At 45.3% G+C, this 18,470-nt stretch overlaps 1 protein-coding gene across 1 annotated transcript; it reads left to right on the forward strand.

Annotated features, from left to right (window-relative positions):
- Positions 1–2,035: 2,035 nt before the first annotated feature.
- LOC108634755 (putative neuroblastoma breakpoint family member 5) lies at positions 2,036–17,158 on the forward strand (the record flags this gene model as incomplete). The annotated part of the gene is made up of 9 exons (XM_018044999.1): positions 2,036–2,213; positions 2,937–3,002; positions 4,172–4,286; positions 5,345–5,559; positions 6,610–6,661; positions 11,392–11,606; positions 12,559–12,610; positions 13,361–13,419; positions 17,107–17,158. Coding segments are annotated over exons 1-9 (1,004 nt in total), but the record flags the coding sequence as incomplete, so codon positions are not given.
- Positions 17,159–18,470: the final 1,312 nt, after the last annotated feature.

The raw sequence follows: 18,470 nt of genomic DNA on the forward strand, positions 1-18,470 counted from the left end.
CTATAGGGCTTCTCTAGGTCTCAGACTCACAAGACCAAAGTAGGAAGAGATGCTAAGGAAGTGAGCAGTTGGTTCAGACCATCACTAACCTAGGGCTTGCCTGTCACTCTTTCCTCAAACTCAGCTTCTGTATCACTGAACACAATGCTTATGTTCACTTTGGATCATCATGATCCCTGACCTATGACCTTGAACTTAACTGTGCTCTGCTTTTGGAATACAGCCACAGGTCAATGGCATAAGGAAAACGCAAAGCGATGGATCCAGCTGTGTGCCACAAACACTGCTCTGGAACCCTGGTCTGTTCAATAGGTGGGTGACCTGAATGAACACAGAACAATAGCATGAGGCTGTCACATCTTTCCTAAACAGATAGGCACCCCATGGACTCAGTGGCTCAGTGGTAAAGAATCAGCCTACAATGCCGGAGACACAGGAGGCGCAAGTTGGATCCCTGGGTCAGGAAGAACCTCTGGAAGAGGACATGGCAACCCACTCCAGTATCTTGCCTGGAGAATCCCCATAGACAGAGCAGCCTGATGGGCTACAGTCCTGGGATCGCAAAGAGTCAGACAAGAATGAAGTGACTGAGCGCCAGCACACCATGTTTTCAGGGATGTACACATGAACTCTTTTAGTCTCTTTGATGGCTTGGAAAGAGCTCTTGTGAGGCTATAATGAAATACATAAATGAAAGTATGAAACGTGGTTTTTGTAACATTAAAAAAAATACCAAATAGAACAACCCAGGCATGTCAAATTTAAGTTCATTCTGAAGCCAACATGCTGCCAGTAAAGAGAAGAAATTGAGATAACAACAGGATGCAGCAAAAGAATACTGAGATGGGACAGAAAATATTGTTGAAAATTATTGAAGCACTTAGTATTGTGCTCTGATTTTTATCCTACCGTTTTCAGGACACAGACTAAACTGGAGAAGACCTAGAGAAGAGGTTCATGACAGTCTACAAGTGTGACATCCTTCTCTTGTGAAAAGGCCAGAAGATCGGTTAAAGAGAAGATGAGGTGATATGGTTTTTCCAGGAGTCATGAATGCGTGTGAGAGTTGAACTATAAAGAAAGCGAGTGTCAAAGAATTAATATTTCTGCACTGTGGTGTTGGAGAAGACTCTATAGAGAGTCCTTTGGACTACAAGGAGAACCAATTCCATCCTAAAGGAAATCAATCCTGAATATTGATTGGGAGGACTGATGCTGAGGCTGAAACTCTAATACTTTGGCCACCTGATGCAAAGAACTGATGCATTGGAAAGGACCCTGATGCAGGAAAAGATTGAAGGTGGGAGGAGAAGGGGACATCAGAGGATGAGATGAATGGCATCACCGACTTAGGGATGTGAATTTCATTGAACTCCAGGAGTTGATGAGGGACAGGGAGGCCTGGTGTGCTCCAGTCCATGGTGTTGCGAAGAGTCGGACATGACCGGGCAACTGAAATGAAGTGAACTGAACTGAGGTGACTTTATGATAGCCCGACAGAAATTAAGACCTGCTGGCAAAGTATTTCTCCCATGAATATTGTTATACACAGAAGAATGAACAATGAGAACTCAGCTTAGATAGTGTTTGGAAGGAGATAGATCAGTGGTATCGGGACATGTGAGGTCAACATCAGAGTGGCTGCTGAGGGCTTGGGTGCTATCAGTGGTAATGTTCACAAACGGTCATGGTGTAGGCACCTGGAAGGCAGGGGCCCCCAAGATTCCATGAACCCCTCCCCCTACCAGTTCTGTTGTGGCAACTGCAGATGGTTACCTAGCATGCTGGGTCCCCCTCCTTCACTTCTCTCCGAGTCTGAGCCCCAAGCAGCTCCTTTGGCTCTGAGCTCTGGCATCTCCAACTTCTTTTTGTGGTTGAGAACCCTCTAGTTGTTCCCAACAGTAAGTCAGGAATTCCCGTTTTTGTCATCCCTCAGTGCTGATTAAACTAATCTGACTTTGCTTGTCTTTAATCCCCCATATATTGGGTATCTCCTCCCCACCTCTGGCTTCTACCCCTTCCACCACATGTCACCATGGCAGTATGTCTTCCCTCTTTATCGGATCTGAGGGCAGAACCTACCCTTATGGAAATCAACCAGGAGCTTCAGTTGCAGCTGGCAAAGTACAAGCAGGACTTCAGAGACCTCACAGAGAAATTCCTCATATCCCAAGCTACTGCTTACTCCCTGGCCAACCAGCTACAGAAATACAGTAAGTCTTTGAAGTCATGGTCACCAAAGCAATGAGTGATCACTGTCTTCCCTCTAAGAAACTGCAAGTCTCCAGGATTGGTCTCCATTTCCCTTGATCATTTTGAATTCCATCCTGACCACAATCCAGGAAAGGTAGTAGTGGCTCTTTTGCCTTCAGTTTCCTGGGGCTGGGAAAATGGAGGCACAAGGAGTGGAGGCCTTTTCCACGTTTGCAGTGATGTGCAGGGTGAGATTAGAGTTAAAATTCCAGACAGTGATTCCTGGTGCAGGCACAGGAGTGTCTGTGTCTCTCAGGAGCAAACTAAGCTGTGTTGACTGGAATCTTTTCTGTTCTATATCTGATCCTGCATGACTCCTGGCTGAATGTCTGGGACTAATGAACTACTTCAGTTCAAGGTTCTCTGAGGTTCCATTGGCAAAGCCCTGTGCTAGTTACACTAGGGTAACATGTGGTTAGACACTGTAAGAAGGAGGGGATATGATTTAAAGGAGGTTAAGGATGAGTCTGCTTCTCATTGAAACCATGGTTTCTGTGATGCCATCAAGACAGAGGCTCCCTGGTGAGAAGGAAGCTGTGTTTTCTGAGTGTACAGGTTCTCCTTCCTGAGTCCAAGAAATCTATGTGACTCTGCGGCAAGATTGAAGGTGTTTCTGGTGAAATCAGACAATCTGCACTTTCCCCCCTCTCCCCACTTGAGCTAGTGAAACTTTGGTGATACAGGTTCACCAGGATTCTGGGGAAACCTGAGTCTGTGCTACAAGATGGGTGACCAACATGAGATTGATGGTAAGTGGGGGGAGATCACCAACCCCAGTGAAAACCCAGGCAGAGTGTGAGGAGCCCTTTGCACCCACAGTCAGCCTGGTGATTGGAATCATTTTTGCCTGTTCAGTAAGAGGGGCCTGGAGTAAGGAAAGAAGTCAAGACCTCGGTACATGCACAACAAGGGGACGAGAGGAATCTTGACCACTTGTGTCTGTTTCACTTTCCTACAGTCATTTTCAGCGAAGCAATGAGGGAGTCAATGAAAAGTGATGGACACAGAGACAAGGAAGAGGTCAAGCCTCCTATTTAAGACAGTGAAATGATGAGCTTTGGGGAAAGCACAAACTAAGTTTTATTTACACCACTCCTTATGATGATAACAAAATTCTAGGAAAGAAATTGTGAGAGTGGTGAAGAAGAAATGTCTCACCGGGACCTTGGTGTGGAGGTCACCACAGCACAGTGGAAAGACGTGGACTCCGCGCCAGGCTTCCTGGGCTCACATCCCTGTTGGGAACCTTCCTGTGTCTCTGTCTCCTCCTGTGTCCGTGTGGTGCCCTAATAGTAACTATTGTTTGAGTTGTGGTGAATGCTGAGTGAATCTGACAAAGCCCTGACCGTAGTGCCCAGCTTGGTGTAAATACACTTAGTTCATAGTTCTACTGTGCCTAATAACACAGACTTTCTCGGTGTTTGGCATATCTCCTTCAGGTCTGTATGGTTTCATGTATTCTATTTCACACAAGTGTGTCCCGGCAAGTTTTATACCTTGAGACACTTGTTCGTTACTGAAATCCCGGCAGGAGGGAACCAGCAGTCCTGTAGTCCTGGGGGCTTCCCGACCACTCAGGAACCGCCACCCCAGGCCCTGCTCAGTGTCTCACCTAAGAGGCTGCAGGTCTTGGTTCAGTGGCCCAGGATTCAGGGTCATTCTCAGGGGATGTGAATTCTGACTTTGTCCAATGGCAGTTCATCCTATTCATGGTCTGTGCCTAGGAGCTTCTCTTTCCTCACCTCTACAATGGGGAGTAACCTCGGTTCAGACACTGAGGAATCAGATGTGGAAACCATTCCACTGAGACTGAAGAAGGAGTTACATCCACCACTGAGGTGGCCCATCCTCCTCCCTGAAGGCAGTGAGCACAGCAACAAGGCCAGCTTTCCCTGAGGCAGTGTCTCTCTTTCCTCAGAGTGTGAAGCATGTAAGGACATCGTTGAATCCGTGCTGGGGGAGAAGCTGCTGTTTGAGGTGCGGAGGCCAGCAGAGAAGCCAGCAGAGAAGCCAACGCTTGATGAAAGGCTGAGGTAAGGAGGGCTGGGATGATCATGGCGAGCACAGGGCACAATATTATCAAATAGGTGGAGAACACCAGTTGGTGAATTATGGATTCCAGGTGTTATTCAGGAAGTAATTTACTTTGCTTTTAAATAAACTCCTGCCTTGAATCTCATCATAAAATTCACTACATTCAAGTGAACCAGTGGCACTTGGCTCATTCACAATGTTGTGCCATCAATACCTTATTTGCCTTTAAACCACAACCCGCTCCTGACTGACTACATCCTGGAATCCTTTCTTGACCCTGTCATTCTTACATTCTTTTCAATACACACCCGCTGTACTTGGCCACACTCTATATCTGTCATTCACTGGACAGTGCTTTGTGTTGCCACATTAAAAAGACAGAAAACACTTTGTGTATGTTTTTAATGAAAATGGGCATGGCCGAGTGAGGAACTGAAGAGACATCCTCATGGTGCAGATTTAGGGAGACATTGACGCACGCATGTGCACTCAGTCGTGTCTGACTCCTTATGACCCCATGGACTTAGCCCTCCAGGCTCCTCTGACCTTGAAGTTTCCAGGCAAGAATACTGGAATGGGTTGCCATTTCCTTTCCCAGGGAATGTTCCGGACTCAGGGATCAAACCTGCATCTCTTGTGTTTCCTGAATTGTCAGTCAGATTCTTTACCAGCTGAGCCACCAGGGACAACATTAGCTTATCTTTACAGAAGCAAAAGATGAATGAAATGTCACAAAATCTTACAGGAGTACTTTCTGATACAGAGGAAACATTTGTTTACCTTCTTTCTCTTTGACATAAGCCAGTCATCAGATATGGAGTAGGAAATGGCACCCCACTCCAGTATTCTTGCCAGGATAACCCAGTGGGCAGAGGAGACTGGTGCACTATAGTCCATGGGGTCCCAAGAGGCAGACACAACTGAGTGACTGAGCCAGTCATCAGATATGTGCCAGAATTCTGTTTCGAGGTCTCCTTGGGGATGTTCTCACAGAAATCCCTAACCGTCTTTCATCTAACTCTTTGCCTATTACAATTGCATCTTCTTTTCCACCTAGGACGTGTGACACCCTAATTCGAAGTCAGGCAAGAGAGCTGACCCAGTTACGGCAGACACTACAGCATGGGAAAGATGACTCTGTCCTGCTCAAACAACACCTCAAGGACCTCCTCACCCACAATGACCAGGGCAGCCACCAGGGGCAGGGCTTCCGAGAGAGACTGTCTGAGGGATACCGACTGGCAGAGCGCATTGCCTGCAAGCTCAGCCCAGGTGAGGCGGCCACAGACCCTGATAGCACTGATCGTCTCCTAGGTCCCCAGTTGATAAGATGAACACCTCTACTAAGAATATTTATCAGCTTTCCTGTTTCGTGTCCTATTTGGGCTATGTAGGAGCAGGATTGTCTAAGAGGACAGAGGAGAAGTGCACAGGGTGGAGGTCATCGGATCCCAACGGTTGGCTTCCTCCCTGATGGACCATGGCCACTGGGGCAGGAGGCAACATCCAGCCAGCATTAAGGCACAGAAAGGAGGAGGGGACAGGAGGCAGCTTGGTAGAGTGAATAGACCCCTACACGAAGCTTGGAAGTTCCCAGGTTCCAGGCTGAGTGCTGGGATGACACTATGTGAGAATGGTTGCTTCTCCTTATGTTAGTAACTGTTCTCCTCTGTAAAATGGATGAAATAATCTGTTGATGGTAGCTAGAGTGATGAAATTTTGGAACATTTACAAGTACACTGCAGAAAAAAGAAAGCCCTTCACTTTGTGGTGTTGGATAAGGTACTTGACAGAGTTGAACTTGGCATTGGGAAAATGGTTTAAACTGGAGCACTCACTTTCCAGAGAGAGACTTTCCCAGATAACATGCAAAAGCCACCTTGAGGAGCCAGGATGTTCCCAGATGGAGGCATGTGGGACGTGGTTGTTCTCCTTAAAGAAAGGAGGGCATCTTCTGAGACCTGAGAAGGCTTATAGAGGCTGTGTCTTGGCAGAATCTGTGGCAAGATGGATGATACATTTGTAGAGGTGGAGATGGAAGGTGGACAATGTGAGGTGATATAAAGAAGAAAAGACAACATTTAAATGTTCACCCAATATCAAGCAGAAGGTGTCCTGAGGATGATCTACCAGTTTAGTAGCAGACTGCCTGCTGGATCAGAAATCCCTGCTTGGGCAGTTGTTTAAAGACAATGCATTAAAACTTCCATACAGCACTAACTTACACATAGATATTTATGACTCTGTGACCAGATGAGTCCCTGTGTTTGTAGTGGATGAAGTGACTAGAAGCTGACTGGACATTTCTGATTTTGTTTGCAGAAATTTACAAAGATGACGACGATGAACAAGCACAAGAAAAACTATCTCCCAGGTAACAATTAACTATCAGTTCAGTTCAGTCACTCAGTCATGTCCGACTCTTTGTGACCCCTTGGACTGCAGCACATCAGGCCTCCCTGTCCATCACCAACTCCCAGAGTTTACTCAAACACATGTCCATTGAGTCCGTGATGCCATCCAACCATCTCATCCTCTGTCGTCTCTTTCTCCTCCCTCCTTCAGTCTTTCACACCGTCAGGGTCTTTTCAAATGAGTCAGCTTTTCGCATCAGGTGGCCAAAGTATTGGAGTTTCAGCTTCAACATCAGTCCTTCCAATGACTATTCAGGACAGATTTCCTTTGGGATGGATTGATTGGATCTCCTTGCAGACCAAGGGACTCTCAAGAGTCTTCTCCAACACCACAGTTCAAAAGCATCAATTCTTCAGTGCTCAGCTCTCTTTATAGTCCAACTCTCACATCCATACTGGAAAAACCATAGCCTTGACTACATGGAACTCTGTTGGCAAAGCAATGTCTCCACTATTCAATATGCTGTCTAGTTTGGTCATAACTTTTCTTCCAAGGAGTAAGCATCTTTTAATTTTATGGCTGCAGTCACCATCTGCAGTGATTTTAGAGCCCCCCAAAGTAAGTCTGCCACTGGTTCCACTGTCTCCCGATCTATTTCCCATGAAGTGATGGGATCAGATGCCATGGTGTGGATTTCTGAATGTTGACCTTTAGCCACCATTTTCACTCTCCTCTTTCACTTTCATCAAGAGGCACTTCACTTCTTCTTCAGTTTCTGCCATTAGGGTGGTGTCATATGCAAATGTGAGGTTATTGGTATGTCTCCTGGCAATCTTGATTCCAGCTTGTGCTTCATCCAGCCTAGGGTTTCTCATGATGTACTATGCATGTAAGTTAGAGAAGGAGGTTGACAATATACAGCCTTGACATACTCCTTTTCTTATTTGGAAACAGTCCGTTCCATGTCCAGTTCTAACTATTACTTCCTGACCTGCGCACAGATTTCACAAGAAGCAGGTCAGGTCGTCTGGTATTCCCATCTCTTTCAAAAGTTTGTGGTGATGCACACAGTCAAAGACTTTGGCATAGTCAATAAACCATAAGTAGATATTTTTCAGATAGTTCATCTTTCAGTGTCTTATCTTTTTGCCTTTCATACTGTTCATGGGTTTCTCAAGGCAAGAATACTGAAGTGGTTTACCATTCCCTTCCCCAGGGGCCCACATTTTGTCAGAACTCTTCACCATGACCCTACATGGCATGGCTCATAATTTCATTGAGTGAGGCAAGGCTATGGACCATGTCGTTAGATTGGGTAGTTTTCTGTGATTGTGGTTTTCAGTCTATCAGAAGCTGGTAATGTGTAGGGAAAATATGGACAGGGTCACAAAAGAACATAAGTAACTCAAGAGAGTCACATGTCAGAAGTAAATATAAGCACAACTGCAGGTGGCATAATTTATACACTCAACGCACATGGAAATGTCCCTGTATTTGGTTGTCTGTTGTCTCTGTGTTACTTGTATGTGTGACCCAAGGCGAATGCAGCACCCTTAGGATTTCATATACACACAGAGAGCATCTGTCCTCCTCTAAAGGAAGTCCAAGTGAGATAAATATCTATTTGTACACAGTTGTTTTAGATCTTTGGAAGGAAGGTAACTAGCAATGGAATTAGCTAGAAGCAACTAGAAAAATTAAAACCAGGGCAACTGTCAAAAAAAAAATTTGTAGTCTGTGACAATAGTAAGTGAAAGAGGCCTTGGAGGCCTTTCAATTCCTAAAGAGAAGGTAGAACATCTCAGAGAGTCTATAAAGTTTTATATCTGTATTCACTTCACTGTACATGCTCAGTTTCTCAGGTGTTTCTGAATCTTTGTGATCCCCCATGGACTGGAGCATGCCAGGCTCCTCTGTCCATCACATTTTCCCATCGAGAATACTGGATGGGGGTTGCCATTTCCTTCTCAAGGGATCTTCCTGGCCCAGGGTTCGATGCCACATCTCTGCATTGGCAGGCAGATTCTTTACCACTGAGCCACCGGGGAGGCCCTGATTCACTTGGCTACTTCATCTTAAATTCAACATGGCTTAGGACCCAGGGGAAGCACCTCGTGTGGAAGTTCATTTGGCTTCCTGCTCCTGAAAGGACCATCCTGGGATGCTGGAGTGTCCTTCCTCATCAGAGGTTTGTGGCCGTATGTAGGGTAGCTGCTTGTCCCCCTCTCCCATCTCCAGACAGACACACTCCACTTCATAGAAGAGAGGACAGTTCCTTCTCTCTTTAAGGGGCCTGCTGTTTTGCTCTCTGTGACCACTCCCCACGCCTCCTGTCAAAACCAGCCAGAATGGCTGGGGTCAGATCTTCTTCATTTAATTTTCTGTCATTCCTTTGCCATCTGACACAGCATGGAGCTGCAGGAGGTTGAAAAGAGGGAAGTGCCTGAAGAATCCAAGGATGAATGTGGTCTGATGCCTTCAATTCTCCAAGGAAGTTCTGACAGCCACCAGCCTTACAGTAATGACAAATTTAAAGATCTGGAAGCAGACCTTGGTCAGGATGGAGCCTGTGGTTGCTCTCATGCTAAAGAAGAGGAAATTCCAACCAACATCTCAGGTAGCCCCCATGTCATTTCTCCTCACAAGCTCTGTAGACCAAAGAAGGTCATTTCTGAGGACAGGTTGCATAGACACATCTCAGTTGAAAGCAAGAAAAAGGTCTATTATGGAACTCAGACATCAGGTGGGTCAGGGAGGTTGCATTCTTTTTTTTTTGCTCTGGGCTAGTCTCTGTCATCCTGACCCCAGTGTCAGGCATTTGACCCACATCACTTGTGACAACTCTCAGCTACCTCAGCTGGAAATCCCCAGGAGGTGTCTGTCAGAACTAGCTTGGAGCCAGTGTGTTGTTCCCTGCAATGATCTAATTTTTGTAAATGCTCCTGGCCTCTCCAGAAATGATGACAGACTTGCCTCTTTCTAAGGAGAGGTGGTTTCCAGGTTTTGTTTTACTGCTCTCAGCCCCAGTCTCCCTTTTCTCGATGTTGGCAGGTCTTAGCTAAGATGTTATCTGACACCAAGACAGAGACAACTGAACCATTGCCTTGCTTGGATGTTTCCATGAAGCAAGGCTGGCCTCTGGCAGTTCCTCCAGCTTCACATGTCATGGTTGCTGTGTAGCACCAAAGATTCTTTTTGATTTGAGAGTTAATACAATTCACTGGGCTTCCCTGCTAGCTCAGATGGGAAAGCATCTGCCCGCAATGCAGGAGACCCAGGTTCAATCCCTGCGTCATGAAGATCCTCTGGAGAAGAGAATGGCACCCACTCTAGTATTCTTGTGTGGAGAATTCCATGGATAGAAGAGCCTGGTGGGCTATAGTCCATGCGGTCACAAATAGAAGGACATTACTGAGTGCATAACGCTTTCACAATTCCCCCATCACTCTAGCCTCAAGTATAAATTCCTCTAAACCATCAACAACCACATAATCTGATGGGACTAAGCAGTACTATAGAAATAATCTAGAAAATAACTCAGTTCATTTTCTAGCATCTCTGCTGAAAATATATTTTTAAGTGCTTATACAGACTCAGAACAAAGGATATTGGGAGAAATACCAGATCAAGCAGCAAATTTCCTCGATGGGTCAGGATGCAGTCCAGTCTAATTCTCATAAGACTTAAGTATCCTAGAATATCTCTGCTAAAGAATTATGTTCTTACAATGAGAATATTAACGTCCTTGTTGTAAATGTGTTTACTGACTATATATGCCTGAGGTGTGATTTGCTTATTATGACCTGCTGTCTCTGAATTTCCTACTAGATAATGAAAATTATCACAAGCCAATGAGTGGACAAGCACTCCCATTTCCCAGGTAATTGGAAGATCTGTGGGCTGTGAATGCCAGTGGTGACAGCAGGAGACCTCAGATCCAGAGACAAATAGAAAGTCCTCTGTGTGACTCTTGCATCTGTTCATTCAACTGCAATCATCTCTTTCAAGGAGTGGTCTACTTAGGTTTCTCTAGATTGTGTATTTCAATTTTTTAATGATTCAGTTTAGCAGTGTAGAGTGAGTTGACCCAGGTGAAATAAGTAAACGTGGGAGTTCCCGTACTCATGTGTTTTCTCCAGAGTGGTTAAAGTAGAGTGAGATCCTATGGGTCTTACACTGGTTTGGCATCAGCATGTTTGTATATTGGATTATGAGGGAAGAAAATAGAATGATATTCATATTAAACCAAAATATTGAAAAAATAGTTCTTGAAGGCAGAATATCTAGTCTATAACTCCTTTCTCTCCAACTATGAAACTGATTTTGAAGCTATATTTGTGTAAATAAAAATTTTAATTGAATGGAATAGAGTGCAAACTCAAATCTTTAACTTCTTAAAAGCTGTGTTCACTTGGACACAGATATCCAGATCAACCCAATGTGTGCAGGAAAGCTTGAACCACTGTCCCAGTCCTCTGTGTGTGCTGAGGGTCAGGACGTTAGCATGCAGGGAGAATTCCGTCTCCTCTTTCAACCACCGGTTGTATGCCCATTGCCCAGAGAACCTGCTGTCTCTCCCCAACCCCATGGCAGCCACCCTCCACTCCACATCAGGAGGAGTTCCTTCCCTCCTTAAGGGGGCTGCCCTTTTGCCTTTTGTGACCACTCCCAACGCCTGTCATCAAAACCAGCCAGATAGCGTGGTCGAATCCTCTTAACCTTCTGTCGTCCCTTCTCCATCTGGCACAGCGAGAACTTGCAGGAGGATGAAAAGAAGGTGGAGTTCCAGCAATCCCAGGAAGAATGTGTTTCAGTACCTTCAACTCTCCAGGAAGGTTCTGCCTGCAACCAGCCTTACAGTGATGGAAAATTTGCATTTGATGAAGAGAATGTGGCATCTGCCGTGGATGGAGCCTGTGGCTGCTCTCACACTGAAGAGGATGAAATTCCAACTGGTCTCCCAGGTAGTTTTCAACGTATCTGCTAATCTACTCTGGGAGAGTTACCCCCTTTAATAGACCTGGGGCTTACATACTGAAGCCTGATTTGAACCAGACTCTATAACTGCGTTTAAAATAAGACATTCTATGAACGAACTTTTCTAAGTTTCCTGTCATAGTGGTCCCTGTGGTAAACCTCTCTACCCAAGGCGCTACTGGCAGACTCACAGGTACCTCACCAGTTGTGGCACAAGAGGTACCTCTCAGGCTTCATAGTTTTGAATGAACCTCTTATCGCACGTGAAATGCTTTAATTTTCATTTCTGGGTAATGTCCCTGAGTTCCTACTCCTGTCCAAGGCTGTTGGCAGTCTTGTTTATACCTTTGGAGATGTCACTACTTTGGTTCACTTCTACCAACCCATAGTCTCTCTCTTTCCCTTTGACTCATCTTGTTCGAGGTCTTCTGAAACCAGAAGGTAAGCCACACTGTCATCCTTTGGGATGTTTCTCTGAGGTAAGGCAGGGCCCTGGAACTTCCCAACCTGATGAATGGCCACTGTTTGCAGCTTTGAGATTCATTTGACTTGATGGTGTGTGGATTCCACTCCCATTATATCTCAGCATGTAATCACTTATCCCATTAATAAACAACATTTCAGATGAAAAAAAGCCTGAGTATTATAGCAGGCTGAGGATGTAGCTAAGTTGTTCCCCAGGAACTGAGGGGAAAAGGATGCATTTAGCTGTTGGTACAGACTCTGGACCATGATACTCTGCCAATGACATATCATATGAAGGTAATCTGTGCAATGGCTCAAGAAGGAAACCCAGTGCCTTCTTATGAGGCTCTTTCTAGGGCCTCCTGTATTATTTCTGTCTTAATGATCTGTTACCACATTGTGAAGACAGGCACAGGATTGGGCGTTTTTGAAAGGCATTTGCCTGATATAACTCTTCTGTTAATTTATTTGCAGAAAACCAGAATGATCACGGTGACATGAAAGGACCAGAGGTGGTTGCCCCGAGGTAATTTTGAATATCTGTGGGCTCCTATACAGTGATGACATCTGCAGACCTCTGATCCAGGGAAAAACTGAACGGGCTGAATATATTGTGTCGTCCGTTTTGCCCACCACTATTATCCTATTTCATAATGTTCTCTGCTTTCACTGCGGTACTTCTATTGTTTCCCATTTCTAATTTACTTGTCAAGTTTAAATCCCAAGTCAGTTGACCAGGTGAACTAAGAGTGATTTTTCTGCACTCAATTTTTATATCAGGTGTGGTTTACAGGTTGAGATGCACATCTGCTTTCTGTTTGGTGTAAGCGTGCTGGCATGCGTGTCATAGTGATGTCAGTGCAATGCAAATGGAAGTGTGAAAGCCAGGGCTCTGTGTCTCTGTGTGTGAGGTGTGGCTGTACCATCAGAGGGAATTCAGGCTGTTCATCAGCCTATTTGGCAAGACACTGAGCACCTCTTGCTCTTTCTCTCTTCTGCCCTGTAAAACTGCTGTGTCTCCCGCACAAAACAGTTTTCTCTCTCTAATGGATCAGACACTTGGCGTGCTTCACCACTCAAACATTCCATCAAAACCAGATAGGACTGTACAGTTTCTCATCAGCCTTGGCTTAGTCTTTTGCCCTCCCTCCCCAACCAGGTTCAGCAGACAGCTGCCACAGATGAGAGAGAATGGTGTCCCACGGGACTCTCCGGATGAATACTATCTGACTTACTCGGTTCTTCCTGGCCTGTCAGACTCCTTCTGGCCTTATAGGAGCAATGCCATCTTCTCCCTTGAGGACGTGGATGTCTCTTATGCCCGGGATGTACCCAGTGAGTATTTTCCTGTGATAGACCTCCACCTGGATGCCCACAGAGACTCTGTATGCTCTGTACTCCTCACCTCTGGATTGCTGTGATTTGTCATCCCTGTTGGAAGCTCTGTAGACAGTGATTTAAATCAGACTCTGTGGTAGAATTTTTTTTTTTGGTAGGTATTTTTATTTATTTATTTTTTCATGAATAAAATAGCCAGATTTATTTGAAGAAAAATAATAACACACTGACTCACTTGTATGTGTGCAGGTGTCCAGAGATGACTGTATTTTTCTTGATTCCTATGCAATGTCTCCTCTTGCCCACAATGCTCCCATTTTCATACCCAAGTGTCCCTTGAGTTTCTGTGCCTTTCCAGAGGCGCTCACAGCCATAATTATTTGTTCCTTCTCTTGTGACACTGCTGTCATCCCCAGGGTTTGTTTCCTCTTAATTGCTTGTCTTAGCAAGCCAATCATCTGGACCCCAGGATGTAAAGAGCCCTCCCATGACTTTGCTTGTATGTTTCCATGAAGCAAGGCTGGGCTCTGGCAGTTCCTCCAGCTTCACATGCCATGGTTTCTGTGTAGCACCAAAGATTCTTTTTCATTTGAGGTTAAATACAATTCACTGGGCTTCCCTGCTGGCTCACATGGGATAGAATCTGCCTGCAATGCAGGAGACCCAGGTTCAATCCCTGCCTCATGAAGATCCTCTGGAGAAGAGAATGTCACCCACTCTAGTATTCTTGTGTGGAGAATTCCATGGACAGGGGAGCCTGGTGGGCTGTAGTCCATGCGGTCACAAAGAGGCAGACACTACTGAGAGCATAGTTCAGTTCAGTTCAGTTCAGTCGCTCAGTCTTGTCCGACTATTTGCGTCCCCATGAATTGCAGCACGCCAGGCCTCCCTGTCCATCACCAACTCCCGGAGTTCACTCAGACTCACGTCCATCGAGTTAGTGATGCCATCCAGCCATCTTATCCGGGGTCGTCCCCTTCTTCTCCTGCCACCAATCTCTCCCAGCATCAAAGTCTTTTGCAGTCAACTCTTCGCATGAGGTGGCCAAAGTAATGGAGTTTCAGCTTTACCATCAATCCTTCCAAAGAAATCCCAGGGTTGATCTACTTCAGAATGGACTGGTTGGGTCTCCTTGCAGTCCAAGGGACTCTCACGAGTCTTCTCCAACACCACAGTTCAAACGCATCAATTCTTCGGTGCTCACCGCTTTCACAATGCCCCCATCACTCCAGTCTCAAGTATAAATTCCTCTAAACCATCAACAACCACATAATCTGATGGGGCTAAGCAGTACTATTAAAAAAATCTAGAAAATACATCATTTTCTGGCAACTCTGTGGAAAATACATTTTTAAGTGCTTATATAGACTCAGAGCAAAGGATGTTGAGAGAGATACCAGATCAAGCAGCAAATTTCCTCAATGGGTCTGGACACAGTCCAGTCTAATTCTCATAAGACTTAAGTGTCCTAGAATATCTTTGCTAAAGAATTATGTTCTTACAATGAGAATATTAACGTCCTTGTTGTATATGTGTTTATTGAGTTTATATGTCTGAGGTGTGACCTGCTCTCTCTGAATTTCCTACCAGACAATGAAAATTATCACAAGCCAATGAGTGGACAAGAGCTCCCATTTCCCAGGTAATTTGAAGATCTGTGGGCTGTGAATGCCAGTGGTGACAGCAGGAGACCTCAGATCCAGAGACAAATAGAAAGTCCTCTGTGTGACTCTTTCATGTGTTCATTCAACTGCAATCATCTCTTTCACAGGGTGGTCTACTTAGGTTTCTCAAGTTTGTGCATTTCAATTTTTTAATCCTTCAAGTTTAGCAATGTACAGTGAGTTGACCCAGGTGAAATAACTACACGTGGGAGGTCCCATACTCACGTGTTTTCTCCTGAGTGGTTAAAGTAGGGTGAGATCCTATGGGTCTTACACTGGTTTGGCATCAGCATGTTTGTAAATATTGGATTACACGAGAAGAAAATAGATTGATATTCATATTAAACAAAATATTGAAAAAATAGATCTTGAAGGCAGAATATCTAGTCTACAACTCCTTTTTCTCCAACTCTGAAAAACAGATTTTGAAGCTGTATTTGTGCAAATAAAAATGTTAGTTGAATGGAATAGAGTCCAAACTCAAACAAATCTGTAACTTGTTAAAACCTGTGTTCATTGGACGCAGATATCCAGATCAACCCAATGTGTGCAGGAAAGTTTGAACCACTGTCCCAGTCCTCTATGTGTGCTGAGGGTCAGGATGTTAGCATGCAGGGAAAATGCCATCTCCTCCTTCAACCACCGGTTGTATGCCCATTGCCCAGAGAACCTGCTGTCTCTCCCCAACCCCATGGCAGCCACCCTCCACTCCACATCAGGAGGAGTTCCTTCCCTCCTTAAGGGGGCTGCCCTTTTGCCTTTTGTGACCACTCCCAACGCCTGTCATCAAAACCAGCCAGATAGCGTGGTCGAATCCTCTTAACCTTCTGTCGTCCCTTCTCCATCTGGCACAGCGAGAACTTGCAGGAGGATGAAAAGAAGGTGGAGTTCCAGCAATCCCAGGAAGAATGTGTTTCAGTACCTTCAACTCTCCAGGAAGGTTCTGCCTGCAATCAGCCTTACAGTGATGGAAAATTTGCATTTGATGAAGAGAATGTGGCATCTGCCGTGGATGGAGCCTGTGGCTGCTCTCACACTGAAGAGGATGAAATTCCAACTGGTCTCCCAGGTAGTTTTCAACGTATCTGCTAATCTACTCTGGGAGAGTTACCCCCTTTAATAGACCTGGGGCTTACATACTGAAGCCTGATTTGACCAGACTCTATAACTGCGTTTAAAATAAGACATTCTATGAACGAACTTTTCTAAGTTTCCTGTCATAGTGGTCCCTGTGGTAAACCTCTCTACCCAAGACACTACTGGCAGACTCACAGGTACCTCACCAGTTGTGGCACAAGAGGTACCTCTCAGGCTTCACAGTTTTGAATGAACCTCTTATCGCACATGAAATGCTTTAATTTTCATTTCTGGGTAATGTCCCTGAGTTCCTACTCCTGTCCAAGGCTGTTGGCAGTCTTGTTTATACCTTTGGAGATGTCACTACTTTGGTTCACTTCTACCAACCCATAGTCTCTCTCTTTTCCTTTGACTCATCTTGTTCGAGGTCTTCTGAAACCAGAAGGTAAGCCACACTGTCATCCTTTGGGATGTTTCTCTGAGGTAAGGCAGGGCCCTGGAACTTCCCAGCCTGATGAATGGCCACTGTTTGCAGCTTTGAGATTCATTTGACTTGATGGTGTGTGGATTCCACTCCCATTATATCTCAGCATGTAATCACTTATCCCATTAATAAACAACATTTCAGATGAAAAAAAGCCTGAGTATTATAGCAGGCTGAGGATGTAGCTAAGTTGTTCCCCAGGAACTGAGGGGAAAAGGATGCATTTAGCTGTTGGTACAGACTCTGGACCATGATACTCTGCCAATGACATATCATATGAAGGTAATCTGTGCAATGGCTCAAGAAGGAAACCCAGTGCCTTCTTATGAGGCTCTTTCTAGGGCCTCCTGTATTATTTCTGTCACAATGGTCTGTTACCACATTGTGAAGACAGGCACAGGATTGGGCGTTTTTGAAAGGCATTTGCCTGATATAACTCTTCTGTTAATTTATTTGCAGAAAACCAGAATGATCACGATGACGTGAAAGGACCAGAGGTGGTTGCCCCGAGGTAATTTTGAATATCTGTGGGCTCCAATACAGTGATGACATCTGCAGACCTCTGATCCAGGGAAAGACTGAACGGGCTGAATATATTGTGTCGTCCATTTTGCCCACCACTATTATCCTATTTCATAAATGTTCTCTGCTTTCACTGTGGTACTTCTATTGTTTCCCATTTCTAATTTACTTGTCAAGTTTAAATCCCAAGTCAGCTGACCAGGTGAACGAAGAGTAATGTTTTGCACTCAATCTTTATATCAGGTGGGGTTTACAGGGTGAGATGCATATCTGCTTCTGTTTGCTGTTAGCGTGCTGGCATGCGTGTCATAGTAGATGTCAGTGCAATGCAAATGGAAGTGTGAAAGCCAGGGTTCAGTGTCCATGTGTGTGAGGCGCGGCTGTACCATCAGAGGGAATTCAGGCTGTTCATCAGCCTGTTATTTGGCCAGAGCACTGAGCACCTGCTGCTCTTTCTCGTCTTCTGCCCTATAAAACCTCGCTGTGTCTCCCGCACTAAACAGAGTTTTCTCTCTCTAGTGGACCAGACCCCTTGGCGCACTTCACCACTCAAACATTCCATCTAAACCAGATAGGACTGTACAGTTTCTCATCAGCCTTGGCTTAGTCTTCTGCCCTCCCTCCCCAACCAGGTTCAGCAGACAGCTGCCACGGATGAGAGAGAATGGTGTCTCACAGGTCTCTCCGGCATGAATACTATCTGACTTACTCAGTTCTTCCTGGCCTGTCAGACTCCTTCTGGCCTTATAGGAGCAATGCCATCTTTCTCTTGAGGACGTGGATGTCTCTTATGCCCAGATTTAACTAGTGAGTATTTTCTTGTGATAGACCTCCACCTGGATGCCCACGTAGACTCTGTATGCTCTGTACTCCTCGCCTCTGGGGTGCTGAGATTTGTCATCCCTGTTGGAAGCTCTGTAGACATGATTTGAATCAGACTCTGTGGTAGAGGTTTAAGTAGAGACATCAGGTGGTCTGGGAGCTGTGTTCTCTTCTTCATTCAGGTGAAGCCTATGGATCAGGCCCCAAGTTAGATCATGGACCCAAGGCTGGTGTGACACACTGACTCACTTGTATGTGTGCAGGTGTCTGGAGAGGACTGTATTTTCCCCTGATTCCTATATGCAGTGTCTCCTCTTGCCCACAATGCTCCCATTTTCATACCCAAAGTGTCCCTCGAATTTCTGTGCCTTTCCAGAGGTGCTCACAGCCGTAATTATTTTGTTGCTTCCCTGGTGTCACTGCTGTCATCCCAGGGTGTGTCTCCTCTGAATTTGCTTGTCTTAGCAAGCCAATCATCT

The sequence above is a fragment of the Capra hircus genome, unplaced genomic scaffold, assembly GCF_001704415.2.
Source record: "Capra hircus breed San Clemente unplaced genomic scaffold, ASM170441v1, whole genome shotgun sequence".
NCBI classification, from domain to species: Eukaryota; Metazoa; Chordata; class Mammalia; order Artiodactyla; family Bovidae; genus Capra; species Capra hircus.